General features: G+C 32.0%; 2 protein-coding genes across 2 annotated transcripts; one reads left to right on the forward strand and one right to left on the reverse strand.

Moving 5' to 3' along the window:
* Positions 1–7,368: 7,368 nt before the first annotated feature.
* On the reverse strand, positions 7,369–9,117 carry LOC131605561 (berberine bridge enzyme-like 17). Its single transcript, XM_058877905.1, has one exon. It carries the CDS (start codon positions 9,115–9,117, stop codon positions 7,369–7,371), a length of 1,749 nt encoding a protein of 582 aa, XP_058733888.1.
* A 6,672-nt stretch (positions 9,118–15,789) lies between these two features.
* On the forward strand, positions 15,790–17,590 carry LOC131605562 (berberine bridge enzyme-like 17). The gene has a single exon (XM_058877906.1). The coding sequence runs from the start codon at positions 15,836–15,838 to the stop codon at positions 17,588–17,590; it is 1,755 nt and encodes a 584-aa protein (XP_058733889.1). The 5' UTR covers positions 15,790–15,835.
* Positions 17,591–17,919: the final 329 nt, after the last annotated feature.

Here is a 17,919-nt window from a genome sequence, read left to right on the forward strand (position 1 = left end):
AAAGCCCTAGCCTTCTTCTTAGACTTATCTTCCAACATCTTAGCATTTCCAAATGATTGACTCATTTTTTAAAAGAATGGAAAAACTTGAGAGAAAGGAGAGTAAACAAAATCTTGAGTCCAAAAAAGAAAGAAAAAAATGTGTCCTTGCTTGTAGCGATGGAACAAATAAAAGGAAGCTTTGCAATCAGCCTAATTTCACATGCACCATAGACCATATGAGAGAGACACCTTCTTGATCTCCTTGCACACCTTTTTGGCTATTACTGCTATAGACTTTCACATATGAAAATACCAAGAGCACCCATCAGTTTTTCAAATGGATTGACATCCAAGGCTTTAGTGAATATGTCACCCAACTATTTTTCAGTTGTTATATGCTCAACTTTATCTTCCACAAGTTCTTTTGATGAAATGATGACGAATGTCAATGTTCTTGGTTATACTATATTGAATAGGATTATTTGAAATATTTATAGCACTCAAGTTATCACAAAACAATGTCACGACATCTTGTCTAACATTATACTCCTTCAACATTTGTTTCATCCAGAGCAATTATGTGCAATTGCTCCCTGTAACAATGTAATTAGCTTCACTAGTAGACAATGAGACAAAAAATTTCTTCTTTCTAAACCAAGAAATTAAATTGTTTCCTATAAAGAAACATCCACCAGATGTGTTTTTTCTCTCATCTTCACTTCCAGCCCAATCAGCATAACAATACACTACTAGTATTGAGTTGGTACTATGTGAATAGAGAGCACCATAGTCATAATTCCTATTTATATATTTCAAAATTATCTTCACTTGAGTGAGATGACTAGCCTTGGGTTTAGCTTGATATCTTGTACAAACACCTACAGAGAAAATGATGTCAAGCCTACTTGCTATAAGGTAGAGCAGACTTCATATCATGATTTTATATAAACTTTGATATATATCAACACACTTTTAATCTTTGGTGACTTTCATATGTGTTACGCCAAGGGTTCTCTTCTAACTAGTATTTTCACGCCCAAACTTCTTCACTATACTCTTAGCATACTTGCTTTGAGATACAAAGATAATGCCATTGTTGACTAGAAATTCATTTAATATTTCTTGTTAATTCTCTATTTTTATGATTGTCATTATGTTTTGTAAAACTAACTCATGGAGATACATGTTGAATAAGATGTTCTATCAACTAAAGAAACATGTCGAACAAGATGTTCTATGCAGGATCATACAACATCGCGCCTGTGCATAATTGGATCTGTTGAATCTATTTAGTTTGTTAAAGATGCGAAATATTCTTGGAATATTATACAATCCTACGTGGCACTTAATTTAAGGATTGAAGACTTTATCTGTTTTCAAGATGTATGATTAGTTTCTATATATGGAGAATATTTAGGAAACTAATCATTGAAGCCCTATCTTTATGGAGAAGATTTTGGAAAATTTTCAGCAGTGCCCTGTTGCAATTTTAAAGCCCAATCCAGTCTAGAAGACTGTTTTAAGTAGCAAGAAACATACCTAATTGTTGTGTGAAACTTACATTGTATTTTGTGTTAGGGTTTGTGCAGACTTATGAATTGTGAGCGTCTCTAATATCGTCTTGATAGAAGAGTTAAATTGTTTTTTTGTGAAATTATGGTGCAGCACACCCAAATGTCTTATGAGATATTGAGACATCCGATCTGTCACGAATAACACAGGAAAGCAAATATCAGTACTGAAAGGTAAAGAACACAATCAATTGTTGACCCAGTTCGGTGACAAACACGCCTACTCTGGGGGCTACCAAGCCAGGAAGGAAATCCACTATCAGTAGTATCAATTTAGAGCTAAACTACCTCGGTTACAACTTTTCACTTAATCCCTACCCAATGCAATATCTACCTAGGTCCTCCCTAGATATGGAATATCTCCATTCCACTTCCAATCACCTCAGTGATGTTCTACAGTTTCCTGTCCCAAGATCTGTACCAATAGTCTAATTTCCACAAAATTGCATCCACAGGATAGAAGACACACTTCCATGATGAGGAGACACACTCCTATGTCGGACAGGAAGCCGCACTTCCATCCATACTTAGCATTGACTCTAGACTAAGAACACCATCTTTGAGTTTCTTAAAAGCTTCCTCTAAGAACAATACTCGATCAACTCTTTACCTCAAGTATTTTGAGTGATAACAAGGTGACCGTCCCATAAACTAGGTGGTTTCACCTACCAACATAATCCTTATAAGTTTACATATTGGTTGACTTGGGTTTTCTAGGTTACAATGCTTCTATTTATAACCTATACCCAATTGGAATTGGGTTTCTAATTACATCAATCATGCTGTAACAAATCTCCAATGATTCTCCTACAAATTAGGTCTTCAATAAAATCTTCCTAATAAATCTCCAAACTTAGAAAGTCTTAAATCAAACATATTCTGATTTGATTCTTCCAGATTCTTCTTTGCGCCACATATGATTGCATAATATTGGTTGGTAATATTCTGCAGCTGTCAATTACTTGAGTATGAAGTAACTTAAAGATAAGCCCTGGCACGATGTCGAGTGGAACATGTTTCGACATCTTCTTTGACATGTTGCTTCCTGACCCCCATAACATCAACCCAAGCAAGGACATGTCATTCGACTCAGGTCTTCGGCGTGCGCAACCACAAACTTAACGAATTACGATACCCCTTTCTCGTACTCTTTCGACAATCGATTTGAATGCATCCATGTCTTATCCATGTCTTAATTAAGCTGGACATCAACATTATCAGTCAAAGGCTTATAATTGAAACTATTAAAGATAAACCAAACACTCCCAAGCGCCACACAAATCAATCAAAGAATTGAATCTATAACCACATGTTTGAGGGGTACAAACCCCACAACTAATTACTTTGGCGAGAGAGAACAATTAATTACCTGTATAGAAGTAAGCAACTTCTAGACCCACACAATGTAAGATTCATAAAAACGATCAAACTTTCACTTTTCACAAGTAACCCCTATAGCAAATTCACAAAGTGGAATAGATAAAATCAAATTATATTGAGTACATGTATGGCCTATTAGCGTGAAACATCATTAATAACAAGAAATATGACGGTATAATGCCATTGGTAGACCTCAACAGGGCCGACCCTAGGCCAGGGCAACCAGGCCCAAAGCCCAGGGCCTCAAAAAAAATTGGGGCCTGAAATTATTAGTTATGGGCTTTTAAAAATTAAAAACTAAGTATTTTATAAAAAATTCGTAATGGAAAAGAAAAACATGTTACGATTGTGGCTCAGCGTTTAAAGTCTATTGCTCCTAATGACAATGAGGTGTGTTCCATTCCTGATTCTGCCATATATTTTTGCATTATTTTTTGTCTTAATTCTCCAATTAATAACCGTGATATCGAGAAACAAGCATACACATATGCAGCATTATGTGAAAAGGGCATATACAACATACATAATTATATTTGTTTTTTTTCTTTCAAAAAGTAGCCATAAATATTTATTTATAATTATATATAAATATTAACCTAATAAAAATTATATTATTTATTAGGGCCATTTTTATTATTTGCCCTGGGCCTCTAAATATTCGGGACCGGCCCTGGACCTCAACCATATAAATTTTGAATTTTTTGAATTTGGGTTCAAATAATTTGGGACACTAATTTAATGTGTGTAAAGTCTTACTAGTCTAAGACTGATTATATAAATTGACTACACATTTTCGATGCATTATATTCATGATGCTAACCAAATAGTTTTTTAAATTACTTTTGAACTTTTGAAATATGTGGGAATTATTCTTATAACTTTTAACTAAAATTATGGAATATGTTTTTATTAGAAAAATCATTTATTTATTTTTATTTATTTTGTGAATCTGACTTGGTCTTAACCCTGTTAAGCCATTAATCTTATTTTCTTTCTTTAGTTAACTATTCCCCCTATTCATGTGATTGAGTGTGAAACTATTTCTTCTTTCTTTTTTCTTCTTTTTTCATATGTGATAGTGTTTGAAACAACTTTCTTTTCCTTTTTTTCCTGCTTCGCATATAATTATGTTCACATTTACATTTTTCGGTCATTCTAATAATTGTATTCTGAGAGATTTGCACATACGAGACATATACATTTTTGAAGACATTGTTGGTAAATATAGTGATAATCATGTTAGAGAGGTTGTGGATAATCATGACTTTTACCATGTTCTTTATCCTTACAGACCTCAAGACCCAATTACCATTCTATAGATAAACACATCTGTCTTGATTACAGTATATCACCAGTTTACTTCGAGTTATTTGCAAGAACACAACCTAAACACACACAATTGTATACGATCGATTTACGATATTTACCCTATTTTTAACTTGTTGTGTATTACAGCTTGCTGGTGCAGAAGAACTATCCCAAAAGCAAAACCAAACACTGTGTCATGCAATAGATTGATACATTACAAACACAGAATCATTGACAAAAATCCAAATCAAACAAGTTACCAACAACAATGCACCACCTCCTTTACATAAAAATAAATAAATTCTGCATACCATGCAACTAAGCTTTTCTTCTAGCTGCCAAGTAACCCTTCACTCCCTCACACTCACATGCACCCTTTGTTTTCTTACCTGTCAAACAAATGCAATTTCTATCTCTCTGTTTTTTCTTCCTGAACCTAAATGTACAACTGCAGTAACAAGCTCACAAACTGAACCTAAACCAATTTCAACTCACTAACTATCAAATCACTTTCAAACATTTTCAGTAATCACACACATCAACAAGAAGAAACCCACAACAGAAATGTTTAGAAAATAAAAATGGCAATAGGAAAATCACTACATAAAAGATGCTCTGCAGCGACGTGGATAGCACGTCGCAACATGCATCACGTGGCAACAAAAAAATAGCGACGTGGGCCAACATGTCGCAGGAGCTAAAGTGGCAACTACGTAGCGACGTGGAGACCACGTCAGAAAGTAGCGACGTGACTCCAACGTCGCAACAGGATTACATGGGAAACAGCTACCTGCACACACAGCAGGTGTGGCAGGTGTGAAAAAGTGTGAAGTTGACCAATGAAGTTAACCAATGTTCCTTGGAAATATTCTCTTTTTAATATTTTATTTTCATAATTCATAATATAAAATTATTATCTTTTCATTATAAACATAAAAAATTTAATTTCTATATATGCAAAAATTAAATTTATAATAAAAATTAAATTCTATATAAAAATATAATATATATTCTATTTTTTTAAAATATAGTATAATATACCTAATAAACAAGCATATCTAATAAACATATCTAATAAATAAATATATAAATATAATATATATTTTGTTTTTTTAAAATACAGTATAATATTATTCATTATAATAAATAATATATATAATAAAAATTAAAAATTAAAACTTTATAATATACCTAATAAACAAACATATCTAATAAACATATCAAATAAACATATCTAATAAACAATACAAGTTTTATTTTCAACAAACATACCTAATAAATCTATTAAAAGATATACCTAATAAATCTATTTAAAATATACTACAATAGACAAAAATAACTTACCTCTTCTTCAATCTACTCATCCTTCTTCAATCTACAACCTTCTTCAATCTACTAAATCTATACAAAAAAAATCAAAAATTAAAAACAAAATATATAATGAAATTATTAAAAAATAAACAAAATATCAAATGTAACCTTAACTACCTTTGATATAGCAAAAAAAATTGGGATTGAATTGATCTTGGGAGAGAAGGGTTGGATTTTAGGAGGGGATTTTGGGAGAAGAAGCTTTGATTTTGGGAGAGAATGGATTTGCAGAGGAAGCTTTGTTCGTGAATGGTGGTGGAGGGAAGTGAAATGGTTAGATTAATAGACAAAGTAGCGACGTGGAAAGCACATCGCTATTTGCCACGTGAGATACACATCGCAACATGGCAACGGTAACAATCATCAATGCCTCTGCCTGCAAAACTGCCACTGTGTCACTTCAGTGGAACGTTGTTTTTGATTTCTAAAGGTAGCGACGTGTAACTAACGTCACTACCAAATTTTTCAAAAATTTGAATATTTCCCCCATTTGAACGTTATGGCTTTTAATGAATTAATTTATGTATTTAATGTAGCGACATGTATACCACGTCGCAACTGTTTTTCACATTACCCCATGTCTGACTTCTAATTACTTTAAGGCTGTAAAGTGGTTTAATATTAAAATAAAGCTAGCGATGTTAAACTCACGTCGCAACAATCATTTTGGAGCCACGTGTTTTCCACGTCGCTAAGTATGTCGCTGGGGAGGAGTTTTCTTGTAGTGAATTGAGAGAGGGAGAACTTACAGATAATTCAATGGAATCGAAGACGAAGACCTCTATGCGAGTGAGTGAGCGTTTCAGTCCCTTCTTTCCTCGCAGCACCACCTTTATCAATTTCAGGAAGAATCTTCTTCCCCTTGCTCTTCCCTTCACGAAGCTTAAACCCTTCACGAAGCGTCACGACTTAAACCCTTCGAATCCAATTGAGAACGAGCTGTTGATGTTAATTTCACGGATTAGGAATTTGAAATCTCTGGAATTAAGAAGAATTTCAGTAATCTCTGGAAAACGAGTTGTTGGTGTTAATTTCACGGATTAGGGTTTTATGATTCTGAGAGGCAAATAACGTGTTTTGTTAATTTTATTTTAGAAATTTTAATTTTAAATTAGCTACGAGAGCGCTTTTCAAAAGCGCCTTTGTAACCAGCCTATACCAGCGCTTTTTAGAATAAAAGCGCTTTCGCATCCTACCCTTATAGCAGCGCTTTCATAACTTACCTATAGCAGCACTTTTATAAAGCACTTTCTTAAGGTAGCCTATAGCAGCGCTTTTCAAAAGCGCTTTCGTAGGATCACCTATACGAGCGCTTTTTTCCCTTGCTTTTAGTTTTGTTTTTAGCGAAACCTATAGCAGCGCTTTTGCCTAAAAGCGCTTTCGTAGATGTGCTGCTAAAAGCCAAGTTTCGCGTAGTGAATCTCTGAACTTAATTAATTTGAATTTCCCCAACATCCACTAGTTTAAACTACTTCCGTAGATGCACCTCCGGAAAAAAAAAATCAAATTTTGGCAAAAAAAAGTGTTTCATGATGTATATCTGCGGAAGCAGGAGACGTTAATGTAATTGCGCCGAGTCCCTAAGAGTTATAAGGGGTGTATTGAGATATTATCTAAATTAAAAAACTATATTTATAATAATAAAAAATATTAAAAATTATGATATTAAAATAAATAAAACTATTAATTAAAAACTCTCTGAGTACCGCTTGGGTTACCATCTAGTTTATTTTTATTTTTAACACAATGAAATACATTCATTCTCCAAAACTAAAATGTTTTAATAATTTTACATGGGGACCATACTTAACTTTAAGTAGAAACAAAAATAAAAGGAGGCAAAAGTTAGTAAAAAAATAAATCAGTTTGTATGAGTTTGTGAGGGCATGTTCCCCCCATTTATTAGCCATAGTTCTGTCCCTACTAGTGGTGGGTATACTCTGCTCATACCTAAAGAAATTCTCAGGATCAACTTTAATTTTCACACTAATTAATCTTTCAAAATTTCTTTTGAAATACTTGATTCCATAAGTTCTAGCAATGTGAATATTTGTTGTATTACTTGGAGAATTCGCGCCAATATCAGCATCCCTATAGTTGAGGGCTACCTCCCTCGGAGAATCTGAAACATAAGGTGTCATGAATTTATAAAACGACCTTGAAAAGTTAACATGATGTTCAATAGATTCGGGAGATTTCTCAATCCAATAATGAATATACCCAATAGAGAACAAAATTCCGGCTCTATGAGGAAATGGAGTTTCTGATGATGATATCTCACTCATCCTTCCACCATAAGGATTCCATTCCATAAATAAAGTGTCACCTTCCATCATCTTTTTCCATATAAATTTTATAGCTTCTTTTGGAATAGGTTTCTTCACATAATCTGATTGACTTTTAATAAAAATTACTTGATGCTCTTTTGGTTCATCCAACATTGCTTCAAGGGGAGTACCAATTGGCCTATCATACCAAAAAAGAGTGGTATTAATCCAAGGCATTGAAAAACAATCACTTTTTTTCAACCTTAATTCTGGAAAACTCTTGCTCATCAAAGATAAAAGTCTTTCAATTGTCCCCAAAAATTGACCAATGAAACTAACTTGCACTATCTTTTTATCCCCTTGACCAATTCGAACAACTCTAGGTTGCACTCTAATGAAAAGATCTTTATGCAATTTTGGTGCAATTAATTGCCATTTGTAGACAACATCAGTTGCACCTTCATTCACATTCCTTTTCACATCGAAAACAGTAACTTGTGGAGGTACTTGAACCAATTTGAGTTTCCATGAAAGAATAACACCAAAACTAGCACCACCGCCACCTCTTATAGCCCAAAAGAGATCTTCTCCCATAGATTTTCTATCAAGGCTATTACCATTGACATCAACAATTTTTGCATCAATAATATTATCAATAGAAAGGCCATATTTTCTCATCAAATTTCCATACCCACCAACAGAAAAATGACCACCGGCACCGACACTAAAGCAGATCCCAGATGGGAAAGCAAGAGTACTATTTTTCTTTGCAATGGTATAATAAATCTTACCAAGTGTTGCACCTGATTCAACCCATGCTGTTTCTTCTTGTAGATTGACATCAACTAAATTCATTTTAAACAAGTCAATTATAACAAAAGGCACGTCTGATACATATGAAAATCCTTCAAAGTCATGGCCACCGCTTCGGATTCTGATTTGGATGTTATTACTTTTGGCACATTTAATTGTTGCTTTGACATGAGAAGCATCTTTTGCGGTTATAATTGCCAAAGGCTTCGGTGTTGTTGCTGATTTAAATCTCTTGTTTTGTATCTTCATGTTGAGTATGGTTGAGAATGAGGTGTTGTTTGGTGTGTAAATGACTTCAAAAGCTTGAGAGTTATGATAAAGACAATTGAGAAAATTTTGAATGGGTGATAGTGATATTGGTGTTGAAATAGACATGATAATTATTAAGGTTGTCAAGAGAAAAGATGATCTCCCCATTGTTGCCATAGTATAACAATGTGGTATGCTACTTTGGTATGATTCTTTTGAGCAACCTTGATCTCTACTTATATCAATATCGTTTATTTTTTAATGACAATGTGGGTCTTAATAATATTTTTTATGTGTCCTTTAATAGAGAAATATAAAGATTATTATATGGTCTAGTCGTTTTTCTACAAGAAAATATATTACTCACTCATTCCTTACCAAACTGATTAATTTGATCATATATTACATATTAATAAAAATATGTAAATGAAAGAGAAAAATAGAATTGTTTATTGTTTTGATAATTGGAATTCATTATATGGGTGTCCGGTGCAGTTCCTATCCTCCGTTGAAGTAACTTGTCACAGTCCTAAAGCAATAAGCCAAGTTAAAAAACACACAGATATTTAAAAAAATTTGTGGAATTGTATCTGATATGTATCGATACGCTATGATACGGCACTATATCGAAGAAGTATTTTAATTTTTTTAATTTTAAAAAATATAAAAAAAAGGTTGATACGACGTATGGCTCAGATTTGTTGAAGGGAATTTTTAAAGCATTACTCCTAATAAGGGAAGTGGATATGCTTTATCAAGTGCCAAAACCTTCCCCATTGCACTTTTCACATCATTGTAAGTAGGATTTCCTATAGCAATGGTGGTTTGGATTTCACTTTGAAGATGTTTGAAAAATCTTATGGCATTTCTCTGTTCCTCAGTGAGTTGGGAGGGTTGGAGTTTGTTCATAATCAGTAACAATCCAGTTGCAACAAAAGCATAAAAGAGCAAAAGATAATTTCATAACCAAAAGTGGTGAAACTTCCTCACTTTTGACAACAGCAATATCACACATGGTTGTATCAATTAAAGTTATCATGTTTATTGAGTTTAAGACAAGGTTGTTTCAATTGTTACGTAAGTGGTTTCAAAAGTCTAGTTATGCATCGGTGGAAGACCAAGTTTGTTAGCAAAGACAGACAAAGCCATGGAAGACGAAGCATGTGAGAACGTTGTTCAATTTTAGTTCAATCTAAAAATTAAGTCCCACATCGTTTTCCTTGCAGTTAATTTTAGTGTTTATATAACTCACACAATCATACATAAATGTCTAATTGTCATTTGGAGAGATATTGCAAGGATATAGGACCCAAAGCCCAATCAATCAATACACATACATAAAGGACCATATTGTTATAATTATTGAATATTAAAATCTAATCAAAATTGCAATTTTTTCAAAAAGTTATATATCAAAAATGATTTTTATGAAAAAATTAACTGATTTTTTTAAAATTTTGATATCCAATTTTTTCCCATGAAATTCCTAAAATCATATTTTAAGAATAACTAATATAACCAAATTTCGCATAAACATACTTTATTGAATATCAAAACCTAGTCAAAATCGCAATTTTTTCAAAAAGTTATATATCAAAAATGATTTTTATGAAAATCTATTTTAAATAGCTTCAAAATTAAGTGATTTTTTTGAAATTTTGATACCCAATTTTTTCCCATAAATAGATGAAATTCCTAAAATCATATTTTAAGAATAACTATACATACTAACCAAATTTTTATTTTAATTTTTTATAAAAAGTTTTTTTTAAATTTTTTTTTTACATAAAATTATGTAATATTATAAAAATCATTTTAAAAAAAAAGGCAAAACAAACACGTAAAATATGTTGTTGATGTGACAATCTATTATTGACATGTCAAAAATATTGAGGATCTGTTTTAATATATATATATATATATATATATATATATATATATATATATATATATATATATATATATATATATATATATATATATATATATATATATATAAAATAGATTAGACCACTATAACTATTGTTAATTAAATAACTGTCTCATGTAATATTACATTTGACTCAAATATTCTAATACAAATATCTACTAAAAATTGCTTAGTTTTATTAAAATTCAAGAAACTGGATGCGACAATTAACACCAATTATGAAGTGGTTTACACAAAAGGCCTCAAAGTAAAGAGTTCTATAGCTATTTGTGGGCAAGGAACTAGAAGTTGGCAAGAAGCTAGTAATGGGGTAAGGAGCTAGTAATTAATGGACACAAAGCTACTCAAAGAGGTTTGCACAAAAAGCAAATAAAAAGAAAGTCTTACCATTTTAATAGCATAGTTGATTTATATAAGCCGCAATCCAGAATAATTTTGAAAAATCAATTAATTATTACAATGCATAATTTTACACGAAAAAAGTTTATGTTAAATAATTATTTCATTCTTTTATTTCGATAAATTCTTTTGTTATTTAATTCCACAACTTTCGAAAATGATAATAATAATAATAATAAAATATTATATGTCTCAAAAATAAAAAAGGAAAAGGTTTCCAAGTTCGGAAAATAAAATCAAAAAAATTCTAATAGATAGATATATCACTAAAAGACATGGCAAATATTCACTAAAAGTAATATTTGATAAAAACAAGTTTATAACTACAGCGGAGAAATATGCAACTAACTAGTCTTATTAAAATTCAAGAAATTCTCGATGTGAGAATAATATTTGGTCAGTATGTTAACCTATCGACAGTATGAATTATTAGAGTTTAATTCTCTTAAAAAAACAAAGTGTAAAAGAGAATTATTAGAGTTTAATTCTCTTAAAAAAACAAAGTGTAAAAGAAAAAAAATTTAAAATTGATTGTGACATGTAATCCTCCCCCCTATCTGGATATAAAGTGCTTTAAAAAAACCGCCGTAAAATATTTTACGGAGTTTTATAGCCTCTAGTTACTATCTCCGAAGTCATTGGAATGGAGCAAGTAATGGCCATGGAGTTAAAGTTAATAGTAGGAAAATAGCTATTACTAGTTGCCAAGGAACTACAAGTGGGCAGGAAGCTACCAATGGGGTATGGAGCTAGTAATGGACACATAGCACGTCATAGAGATTTGCATAGAAAATAAAAAATAAAAAATAAAAAATAAAAGTTAATGTTAAAAATAAAATAAAAAAAAGTTTTACCATTTCAATAGTACACCAAGAATTATTTTAAAAAAACCCTGGTCTATATGGCTTACATTTACAATTTTGGCAATTAAATTTTGCTCAAAACTTCCAAGAATAAGGCTGAAGTTTCTAACTGTCTTAAGGGGTTTGTTAGCATGGTTAAAACACAATTCAAGAAAAATGGCAAATTGCATCAAAGAAGTTGTGCTAGCACTCCACAGCAAAATGCAACAGTTGAAAGAAGACATCAATATATCTTAAACATCAGCAGAACTTTGATATTTCAGTCAAACATTTCTAAAGACTATTGGTCATATGCAGTTCAACAAGTCGTTTTACTGATAAATAAAGTTTCTACCATGGTCTTGGATGATAAGTGTGCACATGAAGTTTTTGGAAATGCTTAACTTTGTGAACTAGAACTTCCTTTTCTCATAATTCATAAATCATAACAATTCAAACTAAACCAATCAGTCATTGAACCAAAAATAACTAATACTACAAAACACACAAATTTTAAACTACAAAGAACCTGAACATGTTTCAATTGATGAAAATCCAATGATAGACCGGGACCAAACACGTGAAACAAATGCCTGCCCCAAAAGCAGTTCATCTACTGAACAAGTACCAACACCTAAACAACCTACTAGACGATCCACTGGAATTAACTCTAAACTTAGCTATTTGAATGACACTGTCTTTGATTCTATCAAAGCTCACCTTCCCCTATAACTTCCTACATCAACTACACAAACTTTTCACCTCGAGCATCTCACATACACACTAGCCCTCAATAATGATTATAAACCATCTTCATATGCATCTGCAAGCAAGGATCCCAAATGGATAACTGTTATGCAGGCAGAGATAGATACATTTCATGCCAATTAGACTTGAAAGTAGGCATGACAACGGGGCGGGTCGGTGACGGTTTTTACCTTCTCCAAACTCAAACCCAAATCCCAATCAATTCCCATTCCCCGCCCTAAACCGAAACGGGGATGAAGAATTAAAACCCAAACGGGGATGAAGAATTAAAACCAAAATCCGTCCCAATCGGGTTCGGCTAACCCCGCCCCGCCACCATCCATTTAATAAAATCAATTATTTTAATAAAAATATTTATTTTTTCAAATATCAAATTACATTAAATAATAAAATAAAATATTTCATATATACATTTTAAATATTTTAAATAATAAATACAAATCAAATTTTCAAAACATTAGCCACATTTATTTATCTAAATAATGGAATATAAATATAATAATGTACATAATGAAATAAACGGGACTGGTTCGGGATGGGTGCTAGTGTCCATATTATCCGACCCGTCCCCATATTTTATAATTGTGAAAAACCCAAACTCGAATCCAAACCCATTCAAAATGAATTGTCTCCGTCAACTTCGGAACGAGTTCGGATGGATACCTGCAGGTATGGGTTTTATTGTCATGCCTACTTGGAAGTACATAACTATACCTAATGGAGCAAAACCTATATGAAGTAAATAGGTGTTTAAAATAAAAAGACATGTATATGGAACTATGGAAAGATATAATGTCAGAATTGTGACTCAATTACACATACTAAAGGGCATGTGATGCTAGGCCCACTCGAATTAAACTAAAGCCCAAATGGCTTCAAGGATTTGTTACAAAATAATAGTTTTATTTTTATGTTGTTTTATGTTTTTGCTGGTTGTTTGGGCCTGGCCCATTTTCGGAATAGCCCTTTAGGGCAGAATCTCTTATTGTATTTAAATGGCTGGCTGCCTAATGAAAGAGTAGAGAATTTTCACAAATTATTTTCTTTATTGTTGCTGCAAATTTGTCTTGTGTTTGTTCCTTAGATAACCCCAGATCTAGATTTAATATTTGTGTGAACCCTTTCTATCAGTATGACTGCTTTGAAACTTTCTCTCTAGTTGCTAAGATGTCCACAATCAGTGTTTTGCTTGCTCTAGGTTCAATAAAGAGGTGGAATATACATTAACTTGACTGATCTACCTTACCACAACCAAGTCCGATATTTCTTATGCCAAACAACAATTGAGCTAGTTTTGTCATAACTAACTGAAAATCATCATAAATTTTCCTTAAATGTTTTGAGGTACTTGAAAAATGCTTCAGGTTGTGGTTTGGTATTTCCAAGAAACTTAACTCTTTAGTTGCAAGGATTCAATGATGTAGACTAGAGAGGTTGCTTTGATATCGGAGATTTATATCAGACTATTGTTTCTTTCTTGATCATTCCCTAATTTTCGAGAAATCTAAGAAGCAAAGCATTGTTTCTTGTTCTTCAATTGAAGTTGAATATTGTACTCTTGCAGAAGCTACCAAGGAATTAAAAGGACTCACTTTTCTCCTAAAAGATCTAGGTCAAGCCTGGACAAGACAAGTTGTGCTCTATTGTGATAGTCAAAGCGTTATCCATATAGCTGCCAATCTTATCTTTCAGGAAAGAACAAAACACTTGGACTTTGAATTCTATATTGTTAGATTAAAGGTTCAATAAGGGATCATGTGACTGCTTTATATGTTCACCAAAGCTTCTAAACCCCGACCATTTCAGGCACTAGAGGTCAATCTTGGACTTTTGGATATTTGCAAACTCTCACACAAATATAATTTTTGAACGAAAAAATTGCAAACTCTCTCTCAAATATAATTTTTTGATGAAAAAATTGCAACTCTCTCTCTCAAATATAATTTTTGAACGGAAAAATTGCAAACTCTTTATTCCTGCTTTGATCGAAATTTTTTCTCTTCTTTCTCCTTTGATATTGGAATCAAGATGTTGTTAGAAAAGTTTAAAAAAAAAAAAAACAAATATCTGCGCATGCGGAAAAACATCCCTAAAATAAATTAAAAAAAGCAAGATTTGAAAAACCAAACGGACAAATTTATTATTTAACTTATAATTTTCAAAAAACAAAATAACAATTTTTTTTATAGAATTGCAATTTTTAATAAAAAAAATTGCAAACCTTCCAAACTACAATTTTTTAACAGAAAGATTGCAAAACATCTCTCAACTATAATTTTTGTATAGAAAAATTGCAAACCTGTTTTTAATTACAGTTTTTTAATGAATAAATTACTAACCGTCTCAACTATGATTTTGGACGGAAAAATTGTAAATCTTATCAACCACAGTTTTTAGACAGAAAAATTACAAAACTCTCTTTAAACCCTCACATGACACACAAATAGCAAAATCACATTATATTTACAAGACAATATTTTAATACGGTGAAGAAAACTTAAATTAACTATTTTTATTTATATTAATCGTGCACCAGTCAATGTGGGACTTGAAAAAAATATATTATTTTACCCAATAATTCTTTTTGTATTTAATTATAATTTTTAGGAACAATATATTCGGCTATGTACTAAATTTCCTTATTTTATTGGATGATCTTTAATTTAGTTGAAATGAATATATACTTCCCAAAGTGTCTAAATGGAAGAAAGGAATTATCTTAAATTAGGCAGTGGGCAAGGATCTAGTAGTGGGCTATGAGCTAGTAATGGGCACATAGCTAGTCTGGCAAATTTGCATGCATAGCCTATTAAGTGTTGTTATAAATGAAGTGAATTTTTTTCTAAATAATGTTAAATTTCTTGTACTTAGTTATAATTTGGACACACTGATATAAATAGAGTGCAAGGCTTCACAATTAGAGGCACAGCAAGGTAGAAACCTACATAGTTATACCATGGCAACAATAGGGAAATCATCTTTTCTCTTGGAAACCTTAGTAATTGTCATGTTTATTTCTTCAACAATATCACAATCGTCCATTCAAAATTTTCTCAACTGTCTTTCTCATAATTCTCATGCTTCTGATGTCACTTACACACCAAACAACACCTCATTCTCAACCATCCTCAACATGAAGATACAAAATAAGAGATTTAAAACAGCAACAACACCAAAGCCTTTGGCAATTATAACCACAAAAGATGCTTCTCATGTGCAAGCAACGGTTATATGTGCCAAAAGTAACAATATTCAAATCAGAATCCGAAGCGGTGGTCATGACTATGAAGGTTACTCATATGTATCGTACGTGCCTTTTGTTATAATTGACTTGTTTCATCTTAATTTAGTTGATGTCAATTTACAAGAAGAAACAGCTTGGGTTGAATCAGGCGCAACACTTGGTAAAATTTACTATACCATTGCAAAGAAAAACAATTCTCTTGCTTTCCCTGCCGGGGTATGCTTTACCGTAGGCGCTGGGGGTCATTTTTCTGGTGGTGGGTATGGAAATTTGATGAGAAAATTTGGTCTCTCTGTTGATAATATCATTGATGCAAACATTGTTGATGTCAATGGTAATATTCTTGATAGAAAATCCATGGGAGAAGATCTTTTTTGGGCTATAAGAGGTGGTGGTGGTGCTAGTTTTGGTGTTATTCTTTCATGGAAACTTAAATTGGTTAAAGTTCCTCCACAAGTTACTGTTTTCAATGTGAAGAGGAATATGCATGAAGGTGCAAGTGATGTTGTTTACAAATGGCAATTAATTGCACCAAAATTAGATAAAGATCTTTTCATTAGAGTGCAACATTATAATGTAGGTCAAATTGGTAAAGGAGGTAAAAAGACAGTGCAAGTTAGTTTCATTGGTCAATTTTTAGGGACAATTGAAAGACTTTTACCTTTGGTGAGTGAAAGTTTCCCTGAATTAGGTTTGAAAAAGAGTGATTGTTTTTCAATGCCTTGGATTAATACAACTCTTTTTTGGTTTGATAAACCAATTGGTAGGACTCCACTTGAAGCATTGTTGGATGAACCAAAAGAGCCTCGAATAGTTTATTTCAAAAGTCAATCAGATTACGTGAAGAAACCTATTTTAAAGGAAGCTATAGAATCTATATGGAAAAAGATGATTGAAGGAGATACTTTGTTTATGCAATGGAATCCTTATGGAGGAAGGATGGAGGAGATATTGCCGTCAGAAACTCCTTTTCCTCATCGATCTGGGAATTTGTTCTTAATTGGATATCTAAATAATTGGATTGACGAATCTCCTGAGTCTATTGAACGTCACATGAACTTTTCAAGATCATTTCATGAATTCATGACACCCTATGTTTCTGATAATCCGAGGGAAGCATTCCTCAACTATAGAGATATTGATATTGGTGCTAATCATCTAAGTAATAGTTCAAAAATTGATATTGCTAGAAGTTATGGATACAAGTATTTCAAAGAAAATTTTGAAAGACTAGTCACTGTGAAAACTAGAATTGATCCTGAGAATTTTTTCCAATTTGAACAGGGTATACCTACTAGTAGGGATATATCTATGACCAATAATGTGGGGGTAATTTCCCCTACAAACCCATACAAACTTGTTTATTTTCTTATTGCCTTTTCCACAGTTTTCAATTTATTGTTTCTATTAAAAATTATGTATTATCCTCACTTAAAATTTTGCAACATTTTATATGTGAAAAATTAAATGTATACTGATATTTGTGATAAAATGTTGAATTACGTTTAGTCACATAAACAAAAAATGTATTTTTTATGGCTTTAAAAATAAAAAATAAGTTATACAACTATATAAAAAGTCTTAATCCTTTAAGCATGTTTACCTTTACTTATTTTTAGAGCATTCCTTGATGATTGCATTTAATTCTACTAGATCTATGGCCCGTGCGTTGCACGGGTATAATTAAAATATGTCTTTAAAATATTTTATAAATTTTCAAACATCAATTTAAGTAAATATGAACTTACAAAAAAAAAATCTTTTAAACATAAAACTGAGTTCATATTTAATATTAA

The sequence above is a fragment of the Vicia villosa genome, linkage group LG5 (assembly GCF_029867415.1).
Source record: "Vicia villosa cultivar HV-30 ecotype Madison, WI linkage group LG5, Vvil1.0, whole genome shotgun sequence".
NCBI lineage: Eukaryota > Viridiplantae > Streptophyta > Magnoliopsida > Fabales > Fabaceae > Vicia > Vicia villosa.